The 16,090-nt window shown below is 43.1% G+C and overlaps 1 protein-coding gene across 1 annotated transcript in view; it reads right to left on the bottom strand.

The window, feature by feature from the left end:
• Nucleotides 1–5,985: 5,985 nt before the first annotated feature.
• ETF1 (eukaryotic translation termination factor 1) overlaps nucleotides 5,986–16,090 on the bottom strand; it is a 30,132-nt gene continuing 20,027 nt past the window's right edge. Inside the window, exons 5-11 of the mRNA XM_082218436.1 lie at nucleotides 14,604–14,742; nucleotides 13,416–13,606; nucleotides 12,206–12,335; nucleotides 10,433–10,588; nucleotides 9,926–9,990; nucleotides 9,648–9,795; nucleotides 5,986–7,855 (exon numbers count right to left, since the gene is read on the bottom strand). Of these exons, the coding sequence (XP_082074562.1) occupies nucleotides 7,773–7,855; nucleotides 9,648–9,795; nucleotides 9,926–9,990; nucleotides 10,433–10,588; nucleotides 12,206–12,335; nucleotides 13,416–13,606; nucleotides 14,604–14,742 (912 nt within the window). The 3' untranslated portion in view covers nucleotides 5,986–7,772. The remainder of the gene's footprint in view (nucleotides 7,856–9,647; nucleotides 9,796–9,925; nucleotides 9,991–10,432; nucleotides 10,589–12,205; nucleotides 12,336–13,415; nucleotides 13,607–14,603; nucleotides 14,743–16,090) is intronic.

A 16,090-nucleotide genomic window follows, 5' to 3' on the forward strand; every position in this document is an offset into this window, starting at 1 on the left:
CTATTTCTGGGTTAGCAGAGTCTGTAACCTGAATCGTATATAACCCGAGGTACCACTGTATTTTTTCCCTTGTTTTCCTCTAAAAACTATGTGTGTCTTATAGTCAGGTGCATCTTATGGAGTGAAAAATACGGTAGCATTAAAGAAGTTATTGATCCTTGTATCAGATCTTGGGAGAACCATTTCTTACATGGCTCCTTATTCTGGATTCAGTGGCTAGTGTCAGAAACCGAGAGCAAACCAAACTGATTCAAACACTATCCAAGCCCAACCCGCCGAGTCCTTACCACAGAAAGACCTACCCAGCCTTAGCGCAGCAACCCAGCCGCTTCCTTCAGAAAGCGCTCAGAACCACTGAGCAAGGGGAGACATTGCCTTCCATCATAAACCCTCCACTATGACATCACCAGACTTGGAGGGGAAGAAGGGAGTCAGATGCGAGTTTTGCTTTCAAATTTTGCCTAGAACGGAAGGGATATTGTTGGAGTGGCACACAAAGGATGAACAAGTGAAATCTGTGGTGAAAAATTGGGGAAGAGATGTCCGACATAACATAATGTTTGAAGATTGGGAAAGGTTGTGGAGGAAAGGGGTCAAGTTCACTGCATGTACGGTGTTAAAGGAAAATGTTATGGAAATGATGTATAGATGGTTCTTAACCCCTGTAAAACTAGCAAAGATTTACCATAAGAGTGATAATCTAGGTTGGAAATGCAAAGAAAAAGAAGATACATTCTATCATATGTGGTGGACCTGTCCCAAGGTGAAAGACTTCTGGGAAAAGATTCATAATGAATTGAAAAAGATGTTGAAATATATACATTTATTAAGAAACCAGAAGCCTTTCTACTTGGAATAACAGGTTCAGGATTGCCCAAGAAGGATGTTAGATTGTTTTTGTACGCCACAACTGCAGCTAGAATTTTGTTGGCCAAAAACTGGAAATTACAAGAAGTACCAACAGTGGAGGAATGGCAGATGAAGATGATGGACTTTGGGGAGCTAGCCGACCTGACCGGAAGAGTCTGCGACCAGAAGGAGGAGGAATACCAAGAGGAATCGAAGAAATTTAAAGACTATTTAGCTAAATATGTTAAGATAACTTAAATAGAATTACTTTCAAGTATCAGATTGGCCTAGGATTTAAATATGTGATGTTATAGAATAATATGTGTAAAGTTAAAGTGAAAAGAAAAAGGTTAATTGACTAAGCAAATTTTAGTTGAAATTAGTTTTGGAAAACTGCTACAATGATATAAACGGAAATTCAGCCAGGGGGATTTGAGGAAGCCACCCAACAATGTTAACAAAAATGGAATTATTACAGTTAGGATTTATGTTTGCTTGTTTTTCTTTTTGATGCTTTCTTTTATATGTTTGTCATGAATTTTGAAAATCCATAAAAAATTTTGAGTGGGGAAAAAATAGAATGGAAGGGATAGGCACACGGCTGGGTGGTGAACATCAAGTTGTTAACCCACCTGCAGTTGCTCAGCCCTGCCTTCTCACAGGTTGCCAGGAAAAAATAAATCTTTCACACTGGAAATAACAGACTTATTTATATCTAGTGTGCATGTTTATATGTATGCATGCAGGAGGGGTGCGTGATAGAGGAGAGGTAGTAGCTCTGGACGCGGGTGGTGCTGTGGTCTAAACCACAGAGCCTAGGGCTTGCCGATTGGAAGGTTGGTGGTTCGAATCCCCGTGATGGGGTGAGCTCCCGTTGCTCGGTCCCAGCTCTTGTCAACCTAGCAGTTCGAAAGGATGTCAAAGTGCAAGTAGATAAATAGGTACCACTCCGGCGGGAAGGTAAACAACGTTTCCATGCGCTGCTCTGGTCCACCAGAAGCGGTTTAGTCATGCTGGCCACATGACCTGGAAGCTGTACGCAACCCCAGAGTCGTCCACTACTGGACCTAACAGTCAGGGGTCCCTTTACCTTTACCAGTACCTTTGGTGGGGGGCACATCGTGCTCCCCCTGGGGTCCTTTGCACTCAGCTCTCACCTGTGGCTCTTAGAAGCTGTCAGCATGCAATAGTAGCCGCAGTCCAGGAAACGGCTTTGACTGGAAAGCTAAACCGGGCGAGCGTTCGCCGATGGGTCTCCAACCCTTGGTGAGTTGGGGACTTCCCCGGCTTGCGAAGACAGGCTCTGGTGGATTGAGCACATGAGACCAATTTTGTGGGTCCTACAGTTAAGAAGGCAGTTTTTGTACCCGCTGTAGAGGGAAGTGAGGGGCAGATTGTTAGGATATTTCCTTTCCACCTTAAAAGGGAGCAGGATGTGTGTGTCACAGCCTGCGTATTTCCTGTTCACAGGATGTTTATGTTTTCTGTTGCTTTCGTTTCTCTCTCTGTCTGAGACACTGTCGCAGGCAGTCATGTCTTTCTTTGTTCTGATCAACGCTGAATAAAGCTTGTAAATAATGCTCTCCTGAGTGCGACTTTTGGCTGTGCATTATCTGCTGATAAGGGTGTGCATGAGCTCTGGAATGTGGCAAGTTATTTTCTAGAAACTCATGTCGCTAATCAATGATATTGCGTGCCTACGGGAGATCGATGGATGTCCGGCAGACGGCTTGGGGCCATGATGGACTTTATCTCCCTGGCAGTATCCAGGGCTCTGCAACCTGGAAAGGTAGCCCATCTAGGAGAAGGAAAACTCTGATCCTAAACCTCCACTGCTTTGGGGGGTATCTTCAGGAGAAGAAAAGGTTAAGGAGCAAACCCTATACAAACTCCAGAGTGGAGTCCCGAAGACAATTAGATGGCAGCCTGTACACCTCCTGCCAAACAACTGCAGCCAAGTTGGTGCCAAACGTCTTGGTCTGCTTCCCTTTGGGTCACATCAGTGAGGCTGAGGGCAGTCTTATCGTCTGGGCAGGCCAGGACCCCTCATAGACACTGCCAAGGATTGTGCCCTGGGGAGGTCACTTCAGTGCTGCTAAGGCAGCAGTTTGACTTCACCCCCGGAGGCGCACGCCACTGTCTCGAGACAGATGGATGCCAACAACATGTATTCAGGAACGCTCTTTTTCCATGGGGAGAGAATGTGGGGAGAGCTGCAGTCTTCCTTTGGTGTAGACACATACACATGCACCAAATAGCCATCCATTTACTCTTTCACAACTTGCAGCTAGCAAAGCTGGTGGCCTGGACCCAGCCTAGGAGTGACAATATTCACCGGACGCAAAATAAGCAGGTAGTTAAACAGCAATGATTTTTTATTTTTTTTAGATCAGCTTTGAAAGGCCAAAGATTTGGCTCCCTTCCCATTTCACCTGAAATTTCTATTCTGTGAAATTCAAAAGGTTGCATGCTCTTACAATCAGCCTAAACCACCAGGGGTGCCCAAACTTTTTTCAAAGAGGGCCAGATTTGATGAAGTGCACATGCATGAGGGCTAACTGAAGTTGTCGAGTTTTTTTTAGGATTGAAATTGAGCTTTTTAAAAAGGATTTAAGCCCAGAGCTGTTGAGCTCTTTTTAGGACTGAAGTTGCTGAGCTTTTTTTAGGATTTTAACCCAGGACATATACTGCAATGGGGGCTGGATTAGATCAACCAGCAGGCCAGATTAGGCCCCCAAAACGGACTTTGGACATGCCTGGCCTAAATTGAAGGTGATGACAAAGGCAAAAGGAAAGAGAGCAACCTTATTTCAGCCCAGTTACATGAATGGAAGACACCGATTGCAGGATAACATGGTGGAGGTGTTCAGTCTTCCAGAAATGACTTGTTAAAAAGTGCCCTTGCTGCAAGAGGCTGCTCATCAATGATGGCTATTATAACCTCAGATCTGTTTGCTCTTCTGTTCACAGAAAGGGAGGTGCTTTCTGCCAACATCCCCTTCCCTATTCTAGCCCAGATCATTCCTGAATTCCTGTCAGTTCATTTTGGGGAGAGGAAAGATGCTACAGAGCAATGCAATGGGGGACACAGGTAAGATAAGATCCAAACCAAAACTTGTATCATCCTGTACTATGTGGTTTGGGTTTCCCTCATCTGCTTGTGCCACCTAGTGGTTTTGTGAAGTTTGAGCTTACACATCATTTAGGGCAGGGTGGCTTCTGACTTTGCAAAGTCATAGAGCAGGGGTCAGCAAACTTTTTCAGCAGGGGGCCGGTCCACTGTCCCTCAGACCTTGTGGGGGGCCGGACTATTATTTTGAGAGGGAAATGAACCAATTCCTATGCCCCCCAAATAACCCAGAGATGCATTTAAAATAAAAGCACACATTCTACTCATGTAAAAACACAGATTCCCAGACCGTCCACAGGCCGGATTTAAAAAGCGATTGGCCCAGATCCGGCCCCCGGGCCTTAGTTTGCCTACCCATGCTTTAGTTAGTAGGTACAGTGATTATTGAGCACGGTAGATAAGAATCCGAAAGGGTATGTTAAAAATCAAGTTTTTTTCAGAACGTGGGGAGCAGCATGGTGGATTAGAATGATTGGGACCTACATACATCATGACCAAACTGGCTGATTGCCGGACTGTCCATGGGCCGGATTTAGATGGTGATTGGGCCGGATCCAGCCCCTGGGCCTTAGTTTGCCTACCCATGTCATAGAGTCATAGAATTGTAAGAGTCCCTGAGGAACATCTAATCCAAACCCCTTGCAATGCAGGTATATACAGCTGTTCGGGACCAATCCTGCAACTTTGGCGTTAACAGCACCATGCTCTAACCAACTGAGCTATCCAGGGACTTGATTCCAACTGGCCTTTTATCTTACTTTGCTTCCTCTGCCAGTAAACAGCTATTCATAGCTCAAGGAGGACTCCTCTATATCAGGGGTAGCTACTCTGTGGCTTGTTGGCACCCCAGCACGCATGGCCAATGGCAAGGAACAGTGGCAATATCTGAAGATCAGCCATCCCCATTCTATATTGAGACTTCTTTGCTGGGTGCTTGGTGGAGTTCATTGCAGTTTAGGGCAAGAAACACAAGATCCTGAGGGACTTGGGACTACAGTGGTACCTTGGGTTAAGAACTTAATTCGTTCTGGAGGCCCGTTCTTAACCTGAAACTGTTCTTAACCTGAAGCACCACTTTAGCTAATGGGGCCTCCCGCCTCCGCCACTCGATTTCTGTTCTCATCCTGAAGCGAAGATCTTAACCCAAGGTACTATTTCTGGGTTAGCGGAGTCTGTAACCTGAAGCATCTGTAACCTGAGGTACCACTGTACTTATATGATCACAGTCAGGGTCCCCTAGCAATTACTGCTTGTCAAGTGTGCCTGGTAGGGACCTTACAGCCATAGAAAAATGTCAAGCCAGATTGTGTTTGTGTCTCAAGCTAAATTATGTCTTCTCATGCTGCTGGACGAATACTGCGGCAATTCTGTACCAAACAGCTATCAAGCAGGGCATCCGAGAGGAATGTGTCAACATGACCTAGAAAACAGAACAGTACTGAGTAAAAGAGCTAGTGCGAAGCATTGCAGTGACAGCTACAGACACATCTGAGACGAATGCCAAAAGGAGTTGTTGTGTGCCAGCCAATTGCTGCAAAATCTTGGAAGTTGCTTATGGCACCTTAAAGGCTAACAAATGTATAGCTTTTCTGGGTCAGAGCCCATTTTGGCATCGACGTATTCTGAGACAGTAGTTTGTTTTGGAAGACCAACCAGCCAATATATGTTTAAAATCTAGCTTTTAGTGGTGTCCACTTGGGTAGCAACAATATGCTGGTGTGTTAAAGCAGTGTTTCCCAAACTTGGGCCTACAGCTGTTTTTGGACTACAACTCCCATCATCCCTAGCTAGCAGGACCAGTGGTCAGGGATGATGGGAATTGTTGTCCAAAAAACAGTTTGAGACTCAAGTATGGAAAACACTGTGCTAAAGGCACCGCTGACCTATTGCCAGATACGCTGGTGCAATTGTTTAGTATCAGGCACTAGCCAATCTTACTGTTTGGTTCATAGTAACTCACTATTGCAATCCTTCCCCGAGTCAAATAAAATCAGGAATCCAGGGTATATTCTTAAATATGGTTTAATACTCTTCTCCATTCTGTACATCACAACACCAAGATATCACTGCTTGGGAGCTCTCTGAAGAGGCTATGTAGTATGCAAAAGGCTAGGATTCTCACCCTTTTAATGTGTTTGTGTAAGTGTAATACATATCGGTATATATTGATATACACATCAATATATAATGCAATATATATCACCAGATATAACACATTGATTAAAGAGATACAAAAATTTGGCATCATTTCCAAACTTAAATAGTAAAAATAAAACTACAAAAAAAGGAGCTGCATACCCTAAATGTGAAACAAGCAGTATATTCAAAAAATGTAAATTTACACCCAATTTTTCTGCTCTTGTCATGTCACAGCAGACCCATTTACAATGGCAAAATCCAAGTGTACTGCTTTTGGAAGAGACTTCACCCTACGTGAACACTTCTTGTGGACAATCACACACACTGCCTGCTTGCGGAGTTATAAAAAGATACAAATTCTATTGCTCACATTGACAGAAAGTCATTTTGGACCTCTTTTTAAGAATACACTGTGAGGAGGTTTACGTTAAGACAAACCCGCCCTCCAGTTCAAGTGAGACAGGATTATTGGAACGATATGCAAAGTTTGCCAGCTGGGGAGTTTGACCAATACATGAAGGACAAGAGGAAAATGTGAACACAGCTAGGCACTAAAATATCAAGAGTATCCTTTAGAAAACCAGACAGTCCCAGGGGGATTCGGGAAAGTGAGCTAACTGCCTTGCGTGAGCCATCCCACAGTGTTTAAAGTGAACCTTTGGCGCCAAGCTTCTGAAAAAAGAGAGAACTTGCTAATTTCTACAGCTGCTTCACAGCCCCCAGTGCCAAGGTTGACATCAGTCACATTTTGCTAGCTACTTGCATTTAAAGCAGTTTGTGAAATTTTGATGTTAACTCACACCAAGGCAGCTTATGCAGTCCCAAAGCAGAACTAAAAAAAAACAACAACACCTCCCAAACCCTAGTAAAGAATAGAACCAAGCATAAGAAGCATTAGCTTGCTTGTGGAAACTGTTTATTGACTGACAAGAGGGAAGAGTGAAGGCCACACGACTCATAATCCCCAATCAAGCCTGCCGAGACCCTGGCATTTTGATTGCAACAAATGAGACATACTTCTTGATTGAAACAAGCAGCGCTTTTGCAGTCAAAGATTAAAGTGGGTGGAGCTCCCAGGCTGTCTGAATTTACACATCGCACCTCTGAAAGCTGGCATGCCATAAGGGTTCAATTTCTTTTACTTCCACCCCTGTAGACCAAGAGCAATGGGTGCACCTCCTAAGGTTCTTCTTCCGCAGTCTAAGCCAAGAACGCCATGTAAATGGGTCGTCTCACTGCAAAACGCAGCGACTTAATTGCCTCCAATCAATTTAAGAAACAAACCAGTATAATCTATTAATTTTTCAAATGAAGGTTTTACAGCAGTTAATGTAGCATGAAGGTTAAAAAAATCATTTTCATAAAATACAAGAGCAACCAATTTCACCATTAAGTAAAAGTAAAAACTGGGATTTTTTTTTTAATTAGTCCAAAATGGCATTATAGAAACTTAGTAGATTGCTGCTGTACTGACACTATGACAAATCAGTAGGGTTTGCTTCTTTCTTCTTCTTTTAAACCCGGTGTTCTGGATAAAGTTCTGGAAAAACTCCAATTCTAAGGCAGGGATCTGTTTTGTATTCCATCGCAAGCTTTCTCCTTGGGTTGGATGCTGGAGGGGTGAGGCACGTTTTGCCAGACCCAGGTCGACTACCTAGTAGTCATCAAGGTCAAAAAATTCATCGTCTCCTCCTTGGTATTCCATTCCCTGGAAGTCCACTCGGTACCGCAAGATACCTTTGGAAATAAACATTAGAAGGGAGATGTTACAAACACTTTGTACCCCGGAGTTGAAAGAAGACGGCTGTACATATTTCCTTTCCACCTCTATTGATTCCATTTCTCGGAAAGACCAGTGTAAAGCTGCAACGTGGGAAGAGACCTGTGCATAAGCTGGCAGGTGAATTCTTCAAGTGAAGCATTTGACTGACAAGACAAATCTAAAGTCAGAGGAGGTGGCAAAGAATTATTCCAGCCTTAACAAGCAAGCATTCACAGTCTGGCCCAACTGAAGTTGAAATTTGGGGTTCAATTCTGAGAAATAAAAGGCCTGTTATCTGTAGTGAGAGAAGCCAACATTGAACGAGCCTATACTGTATGTGCAAACGAAGAATAACAATAACAATAATAATAATAATAATTTATTATTTATACCCCACCCATCTGGCTGAGTTTCCTCAGCCACTCTGGGCGGCTTCCAATCAAGTATTAAAAACAATACAGCGTTAAATGTTAAAAACTTCCCTGAACAGGGCTGCCTTCAGATGAAGAAGTAGTCCCCCTTTTTTCTTTTTTGTAACCTTTATTATTATTTTTTCACATTTAAAAGTTTTGATTCGTATATATCTACAATATAACTAAAACAAAAAAACCAAACCCAGCCTTTAAATTCCTGTCATTTTGACCAGCAGCCAACAAGAGTGCTGGGAAATTATCACATTTAGTTATTCTCCATCGGTTATAAAATATTGACAGAGATGTGTCCGTGTATGCACTATTGGGGTCTCTCTCTGTAAGATGAGTTACTTGTAGACTGATTCCCTCTGTGCTCGGTAGAATGTACGGTTTCTGCTCTGGGTGGAGCATACAGGACATACTGCCCCAAGGAAAACCATACCCCTTTCCTGGTTACAGGTTGTGTCCCCTTATGGGGACATAAGTCCCTCTCTATGCTGCAATTCCTCCAAGATTATCCTGAAAAGCTTGTTAACGGACTTGGGAATGAAAGATAGGAGCATGGGAAGCATCCATGAGAGAAGGTGGACATAAAGATACAGCAGATCTGTACTGAATCTGAATTTGTTTTCATGAATATGCAATCTCATTATTCTATTATCACTTTGAGCTATCACAAAGCAGCATGAACCACAACTGCCTCAAACACAGATACTTATATGCAGCCTAAGACCCTCGTACCTACAGGACTGCCTCTCCTGGTATGTTAAGGTCCATAAATAACAATAATTTGGAGGTCCCAAGCCTCAAGGAGGTTAGATTGGTTTCAACTAGGGCCAGGGCCTTTTCAGCACTGGCCCCAACTTGGTGGAACGCTCTGCCACAAGAGACCAGGGCCCTGCAGGACTTGACATCTTTCCACAGGGCCTGCAAGACGGAGCTGTTCTGCCTGGCCTTCGACTTAGACTCACTCTGACCCCTTATATGGGATTTGGTATATAAATTTTCCCATAGTTTTTTTTGCTGGCCCATGTAGGACCAGCATGGATAGCTGGCTCGGGTGAATATCTGATGTTTCCTCCCTTTATGGTCTTGATTTATGGGCTACTACTAAAATGAGGCTGCATTTTAAAGCTGTATTTTAAGCCATATTTTAATTAACTGTTTTTTTCCCTATTACATTTTATTGTAATTTATATTTGGTGTTAGCTGCCCTGAGCCCGGCCCTGGCCGGGATAGTAATAATAATAATAATTATATTTAACAGTTGTAAGAATTCACTAAAGTAATGTAGGGTGCTGCAATTGTGGATTACAAGAAACACACCACTCTGCCATTTCCCCTTTCCAATTACCTCCAATTCCTCCAAATCCTTTCACAAACTGGGATCCTTCCTGTGACTTATCTGTCACGATCTCCAACGTGGCTCCAAACTTCTTGTAGTTGTTCGCAAACCACTCAAGCAGAGGCATGCTTTCTATCAGCTCGTGTTCCTGTCCAGTCTAAAGATGAAAATGGAAGAGAATTGCTAAGTGAATCTATTTCCTGTACTTCCATCAATAGCTAATATGCCAACTGTCTTAGGTTGCTTCGTAGCTAACGTACGAAAAAGATGCGGCTTTGCATAAATACCTCTTTATCTGTGAAGTGAGATTTATCTTTTTCTTGTTCTGGTGTCAGATAGAGAATCTTCTCCTCTGTAAGGGGGAAAGAGAGAGAGAGAGAGAGAGAGAGAAGTTTAAGAGGCATATTAGTAAAAATTCCCCAAGACAATCAGATTGCACACGCACCTGACAAATGAAAAGCCAAATGTTATTAAGCTCAGGGAACTAGAACATCAATTTTTGTGGAGAGGCATTTTTAGCCCAGTCACCATGCTTGGAACATTATGGAGAAAAGGTGCAACTAGAATGCAAGCTGGGCCAAAAAATATTGGGGGATGTGTGAGAAAGCTACTGGCTAGAAGCCGGGACCACCTATATTCTTCAAGGAGAGAATGTATATGTTTGATGTGTTGTTAAATGCCATCAGTGTGAGCACATCTAAGAGCCAAACTGCTTTACATTGTGATCTACCCATGTTAACATACAATTCCTATTCCCCTAGATCCCAATATTTGTGTAGGTAGGAGCTACGTACCTTCTGTGCCTTGGCAATGGAGAACATATCTCATTATATCCAGGTTCTCATAAACTATCAGGATCTCTACTGCTCCCATTTCTAAGGCTTTTAGAGTGTCTTCAACACCAAAACAGTATTTTCCTGTGTCCTGACTGATCTCATCAAAGTATCGGCCTACATTTAAAGAAAACAAGAGAGATGGAAATGAACACGTCACACATATTTTTAATCAGTGCAGACTGGAACACAAGAGCAACTAAATTTCACGAAGATCACAGCGCTGCTGTGACATTAGGGAGTCAATGTTGATTACGTTCAGAAAGGTGGAAGATAATTACTTTGGCAGTACATGGACAGTTGACTCACTGACACTTTCACAGTTACCAGGTTATGTACCCTGTGACCTGGTCCAGAAGTCACGCTAAACCATAGCTTAGCATGACAAGAATGGGTCTTGGTAAGCTTCAATCTCACTTGCTTCCCGCCCCTTTCAGCAATGCTACAAGGAGGAATCCAACACCTTGCTGGGCTGTTCAAACCTGAATGACTGTAGTTAGTCTTAACTATGGTTTATTTGAAGCATGCCAATTTCAAACAGTGGTTTATGAAGCTGGCTTGTTTAGAATAACAATAGTTATATGATGAGGAATTGACACTAGATGTCGCTATCTGTCAATATAATTAGGACTATACATCAGATAGATAAGGACTTGTCCCTCACTTCATTATTTCATGAGAATTAGGCATCAGATGTGCTATACAGTGGTGCCTCGCAAGACGAAAATAATCCGTTCCGCGAGTCTCTTCGTCTAGCATTTTTTTCGTCTTGCGAAGCACCCTATTAGCGGCTTAGCACTATCAGCGGTTTAGGGGCTATTAAAGGCTTAGCGGCTTAGAAAAGGGGGGGGGAGCGAAAAAAATGGCAGGGCTCGCAAGACTTTTTCGTCTTGCAAAGCAAGTCCATAGGGAAATTCGTCTAGCGAAGCAACGCAAAAACGGAAAACCCTTTCGTCTAGCGGGTTTTTCGTCTTGCGAGGCATTCGTCTTGCGGGGCACCACTGTACATCAGAGGACTTGGCAGGTGGCCTGAGGAGAGGAGGAGCCAACTAGCGGTCATGTAGTTGGTCCAGCCATGGAACTGCCCTGAGACTTCCGGGTATGGGGCAGTATATAAATTCAAACAACAGCAGACAATTTTGATTCATCACTGGGAACAGAGGGAGGATGGACACTGTGCCAACTGCAACAGATAAGAGAGGACCTGCTATGAGATCATGCTTGCAAGCCTCTATTTAAGTGTCTGACTTCAGAGGCTTGGCAAGCCTTTGCACTGAGTTCTACCAGTGAATGGTCAGTGTTGGTCTCACCAACTGAGCGAAGGATCTGCTGCACCTGGGGGCGTCGCAGCAAATGAGATGAACCACAAACTTTGCCTTTGCAGTTATTTCCCCCAATATCCTTTTGTTCTTGCACTTCTGGCTTGGTATCTTAAGTGCAACTGGTTAGTGAGTATGATATGTAACTGCTAGACGGCTTCTTTTGTTTATTAGGTGCTGTATTGTAGTATTGTAATACTTGCTTAAACAACTTAATAAACTTAATAAACCACTTAATAAACCACTTTCTTTTTTATCTAGGTCTGCCAGTCTTCCATCCACTGGGATCCTAAAGAACCTATTGCCTGCCCCTTGCTCTACCCACTAGGCAACACACCCTTCCCAAAATTGTGCTTTACAAAAACCTTGAGTGTCAGCTTATGATAACAGATTAAATATAGTATTTTATTCATACCTATTAGTTTCTTTTCTTGAATGAATTTCACATTAGATAGGACCTCAGTGGACAATTCAATTGCTTGATTGAATCCATTTTCACCACCATATGAGATGTCAACTAGCTTTAGTACTTTGGACTGCAATCGCTATAAATAAAAAGATGTAGTGTTAGAAGACACATTGCGTCAGGCATGAGCAACCATTATGTCTGTTGAATGAAGGCAGCATTCCCTTGGGTGTGGTAAGTTGGGGGCCAGAAGCCAGCAGCTGTTGGGGTCAAAACCGGTAGCTGTGGTTGTTCCCTTCTCTTTTTACCTCTAGCCCGATGGACTGCTGGGGGAGAGGGAAGAGCACAAATTGAACTAATAGCCTGCAAAGGGCTTTTGAAATCAGGCCAATGTGTGAAAGTTGCTCACCAAAATAAATTAGAAGCCTATAGTTTTACACTGTGGAGTTAACAGAACCTCTGGTTGCAAATGAGGTTGCCTCATACTTTATCAATACTAAAATCAGGAGAATCTGGATAACTAATATCAGGCTTTCACCTTGAAGGCAGTGAAATTCCCACCCTCAAAAAAGGATAGCAAATAACTCTGCTATCATTTCAAGAGTAAATTTGCAAACCCTCTTGATTGTGCAAAGAATGCAAATACACGGGTAGCATTTGGTGAACACCCAGATCTAGACAGAATTATCTGAATGATTCCAATGGTCACATGATAGAACATTAGTGCCTGCACATCTGTTCTTCTCAGAGTTAACAGTGCCTCTTTTTATTTTATGTATTCACTGAATAAATCTCTATACTATTCTTTGTCAATAACCTCAGAGAAGTTTTCATATATATACAGTGGTACCTCGGGTTAAGTACAGTGGTACCTCTGGTTACGTACTTAATTCGTTCCGGAGGTCCGTTCTTAACCTGAAACTGTTCTTAACCTGAAGCACCACTTTAGCTAATGGGGCCTCCTGCTCCTGCTGAGCACGATTTCTGTTCTCATCCTGAAGCAAAGTTCTTAACCTGAGGTACTATTTCTGGGTTAGCGGAGTCTGTAACCTGAAGCGTATGTAACCCGCGGTACCACTGTAATTAGAATTATCATCATTAAAACTGTAAAGCCCAATATCACATTAGAAGCAGTACTAAAATCTGTATCAAGTCAACAGCAGAAAGCAGTCCCTCATTACAAATGGGCAATTCTCCATCAGCCAAAATCCCCATTTACCTGATCAAACATGTCTGACTGACTTAGTTCAGTTTTGAAGTCAGCTGACCCAGCTAAAACGAGACCAGCCACGTTCACCTTGTCGCCAGAAATGAACAGCTGTACAGCCGTTTCTGCTACTTTCCTTACATAGTTGTGCCGCTTCTCCATTCTCAAACGAGCAAAACGCAAGGCCGACTGACCTCCTCTTCCTTTGAGAGACAGAGGTAAAAGCACAGCAATAATGAAAGTTGTTTCCATCCCCGAGTTTTTCCCCCACCCCCATTTTTTAAAAAGCCAATGTTTTAGAATTCTTTCATGTACTTTGAAGTGCTTGGACCACATGTTTGTCAAAGCATATAACCAAGTTCACACAAAATACACGTCTATATTAATGTCCACAGACACTTGTTTCAAGGCAGAGTATTATACATTATGACTCAACTGCAATGACCACAACAGCATTATTGTGTGAGGACATCGTGGATAGTGCTCATCACATGAAGCCAAGCCTATTTAGTGATAATACTTGCTGCACAAAGCACTATTACTGGCTGTGTCAATTGACTGCTTTATTAGTGCAATGGCAGCTTTCTGCAAAATCACAAAGCCTTTAAGTAGTGGGATGCTGGTCTGTATCTGTCTACAGTATTACTACATTTCAAGTTACCCAAATAACATAAAGGTAAAGGTACCCCTGCCCGTACGTGCCAGTCGTGTCCAACTCTAGGGTTGTGCGCTCATCTCACTTAAGAGGCCGGGGGCCAGCGCTGTCCGGAGACACTTCCGGGTCACGTGGCCAGCGTGATGAAGCTGCTCTGGCGAGCCGGCACCAGCACAGCACACGGAAACGCTGTTTACCTTCCCGCTATAAAGCGGTACCTATTTATCTACTTGCACTTAAGAGTGCTTTTGAACTGCTAGGTGGGCAGGAGCTGGGACCGAAAGACGGGAGCTCACCCTGCTGCGGGGATTCGAACCACCGACCATATGATCGGCAAGTCCTAGGCGCTGAGGTTTTACCCACAGCGCCACCTGCGTCCCTACCCAAATAGCATAGAAAACAATAATTTAGGTATGCAATATCCCTCCTTCCAAATGACATGACAGAGCCACTTACAAATGTTCCCAATCATCTTCTCTTTCCTTGATAAACCATGTTTTGTCCTATCTACTATTAATAATTCTTGAGCTATTTTTACACATTACCATGCTTCTTTGGGAGATCGACTGTGAACTTGTGCAGCACCTCTCTGGTGTTTCCTTGAAGAGTTCCGAAGAGTGCACCACTACCATCTATTACAATAAAACCAAACTTGCTGTCGTCTGACAGTAGTGCTGTAAGGGCCTGAAAATCAATGCAGCAGATGCCAGTGTTATACTTACGATATTCAATAGTTATGGAAAGTCTGTATCAATACGATCAATCTAGGAGGAGGAATGTTCTCCTGAAGGAATGCCTTTATCCCTTTTAGACTCTGAGAATCAACTCGCTTCAAACTCATGTAAAAAACAAGTTAATTGTGTTCATCTAGGGCCTTTTTGAATTTAGGAATGTCACTGCTCACTGTGCAGCATCCCTTTAAGCTTGCTAGAGAGAACTGTTAGCAAGTTATTTCTGATTATGATGACGTGCAAGCTAAGTAAGGGGAAATAATCAGAAGTCAGCTTGAGTAAGTAGCAAATAAAAACACTTCTACACAAAAAACATGCATTATTTTGTGAAAGGGAAAAGAAAAGCAAGCATCAAAAGAGAAAAAGCTCAAACTGGTGCTTGATGGAGAATGTATTAGTTATACACAATAAAAGTCTGAAGCTTGCATTTTGTGCCATCCCTGCAATTAATTGCTCCCCTAAGGCAATCAGCAATTGTTTGAGTAAGTGAGCATCAAACAGGAACATCAAAGCTCAAGCAACAAGCACAGGTGCAATATGGCTCGACTGGAATGGCCAACTTGGCAATCCTTGACTAGAAACAGTGTTAGGGGTGTGCAACAATTTAAGCTATTAAAAGTCTTTCTCAACTCCATCGACTGGCACACCATATGAAAGAACTGGACGTTACAAATATGCAGGTGGCTGTAACACTGGCAAAAACCTGCCAGAAATGTATATTAAAAAGGAACCATAAGCATACTGTTGCTGTTTTATTTAGATCAATATAGAAAAAGCAAGTTCAAGTCTTTCAGTCGGAGCTGGTGTCGCACAAACACCAGACCTTTCCCAATGATATTTGCTGCACACCTTGGAAACACTGAGCAGGGTTCAAGGAATGAGTCCCACCAATCGAAGCCCTGAGCAAAGCCTTCTAATTGCTCAACAGGGCTTCTGCCCCCCCCCCCAATGGCTCGGGGTGTGTGTGTGTGTGTGCGTCAGGAGAATTTCTGGAACAGAATGAAGGGGAAGGAGAGGGTGGGATTTTTTTGGTCTGGAAAGTCAAAATGTTTGTGCTGAAGGAATGATCAGAAAAATGTTGGATTTCTCCAAATATGTGAGAAGTGGGAACTGTTTTTGCATCTTCCCCACAACAGTTGCTAATGCAGCGTTTCTCCCAGAAAAGTAGGAGCATAACTAGTGTTTGAAATTCCCATTGTTCTAGGTGCATTTTGCGACAGGGGATTTCATTAGCGAGAGCAGCTTCTGAGCTCTGGGCACAGTACTGCGCCTAAGACTTCACATTAAAACTGCAGTGTGGA

Source organism: Podarcis vaucheri (genome assembly GCF_965113315.1).
Source record: "Podarcis vaucheri genome assembly, chromosome: 3".
NCBI classification, from domain to species: domain Eukaryota; kingdom Metazoa; phylum Chordata; class Lepidosauria; order Squamata; family Lacertidae; genus Podarcis; species Podarcis vaucheri.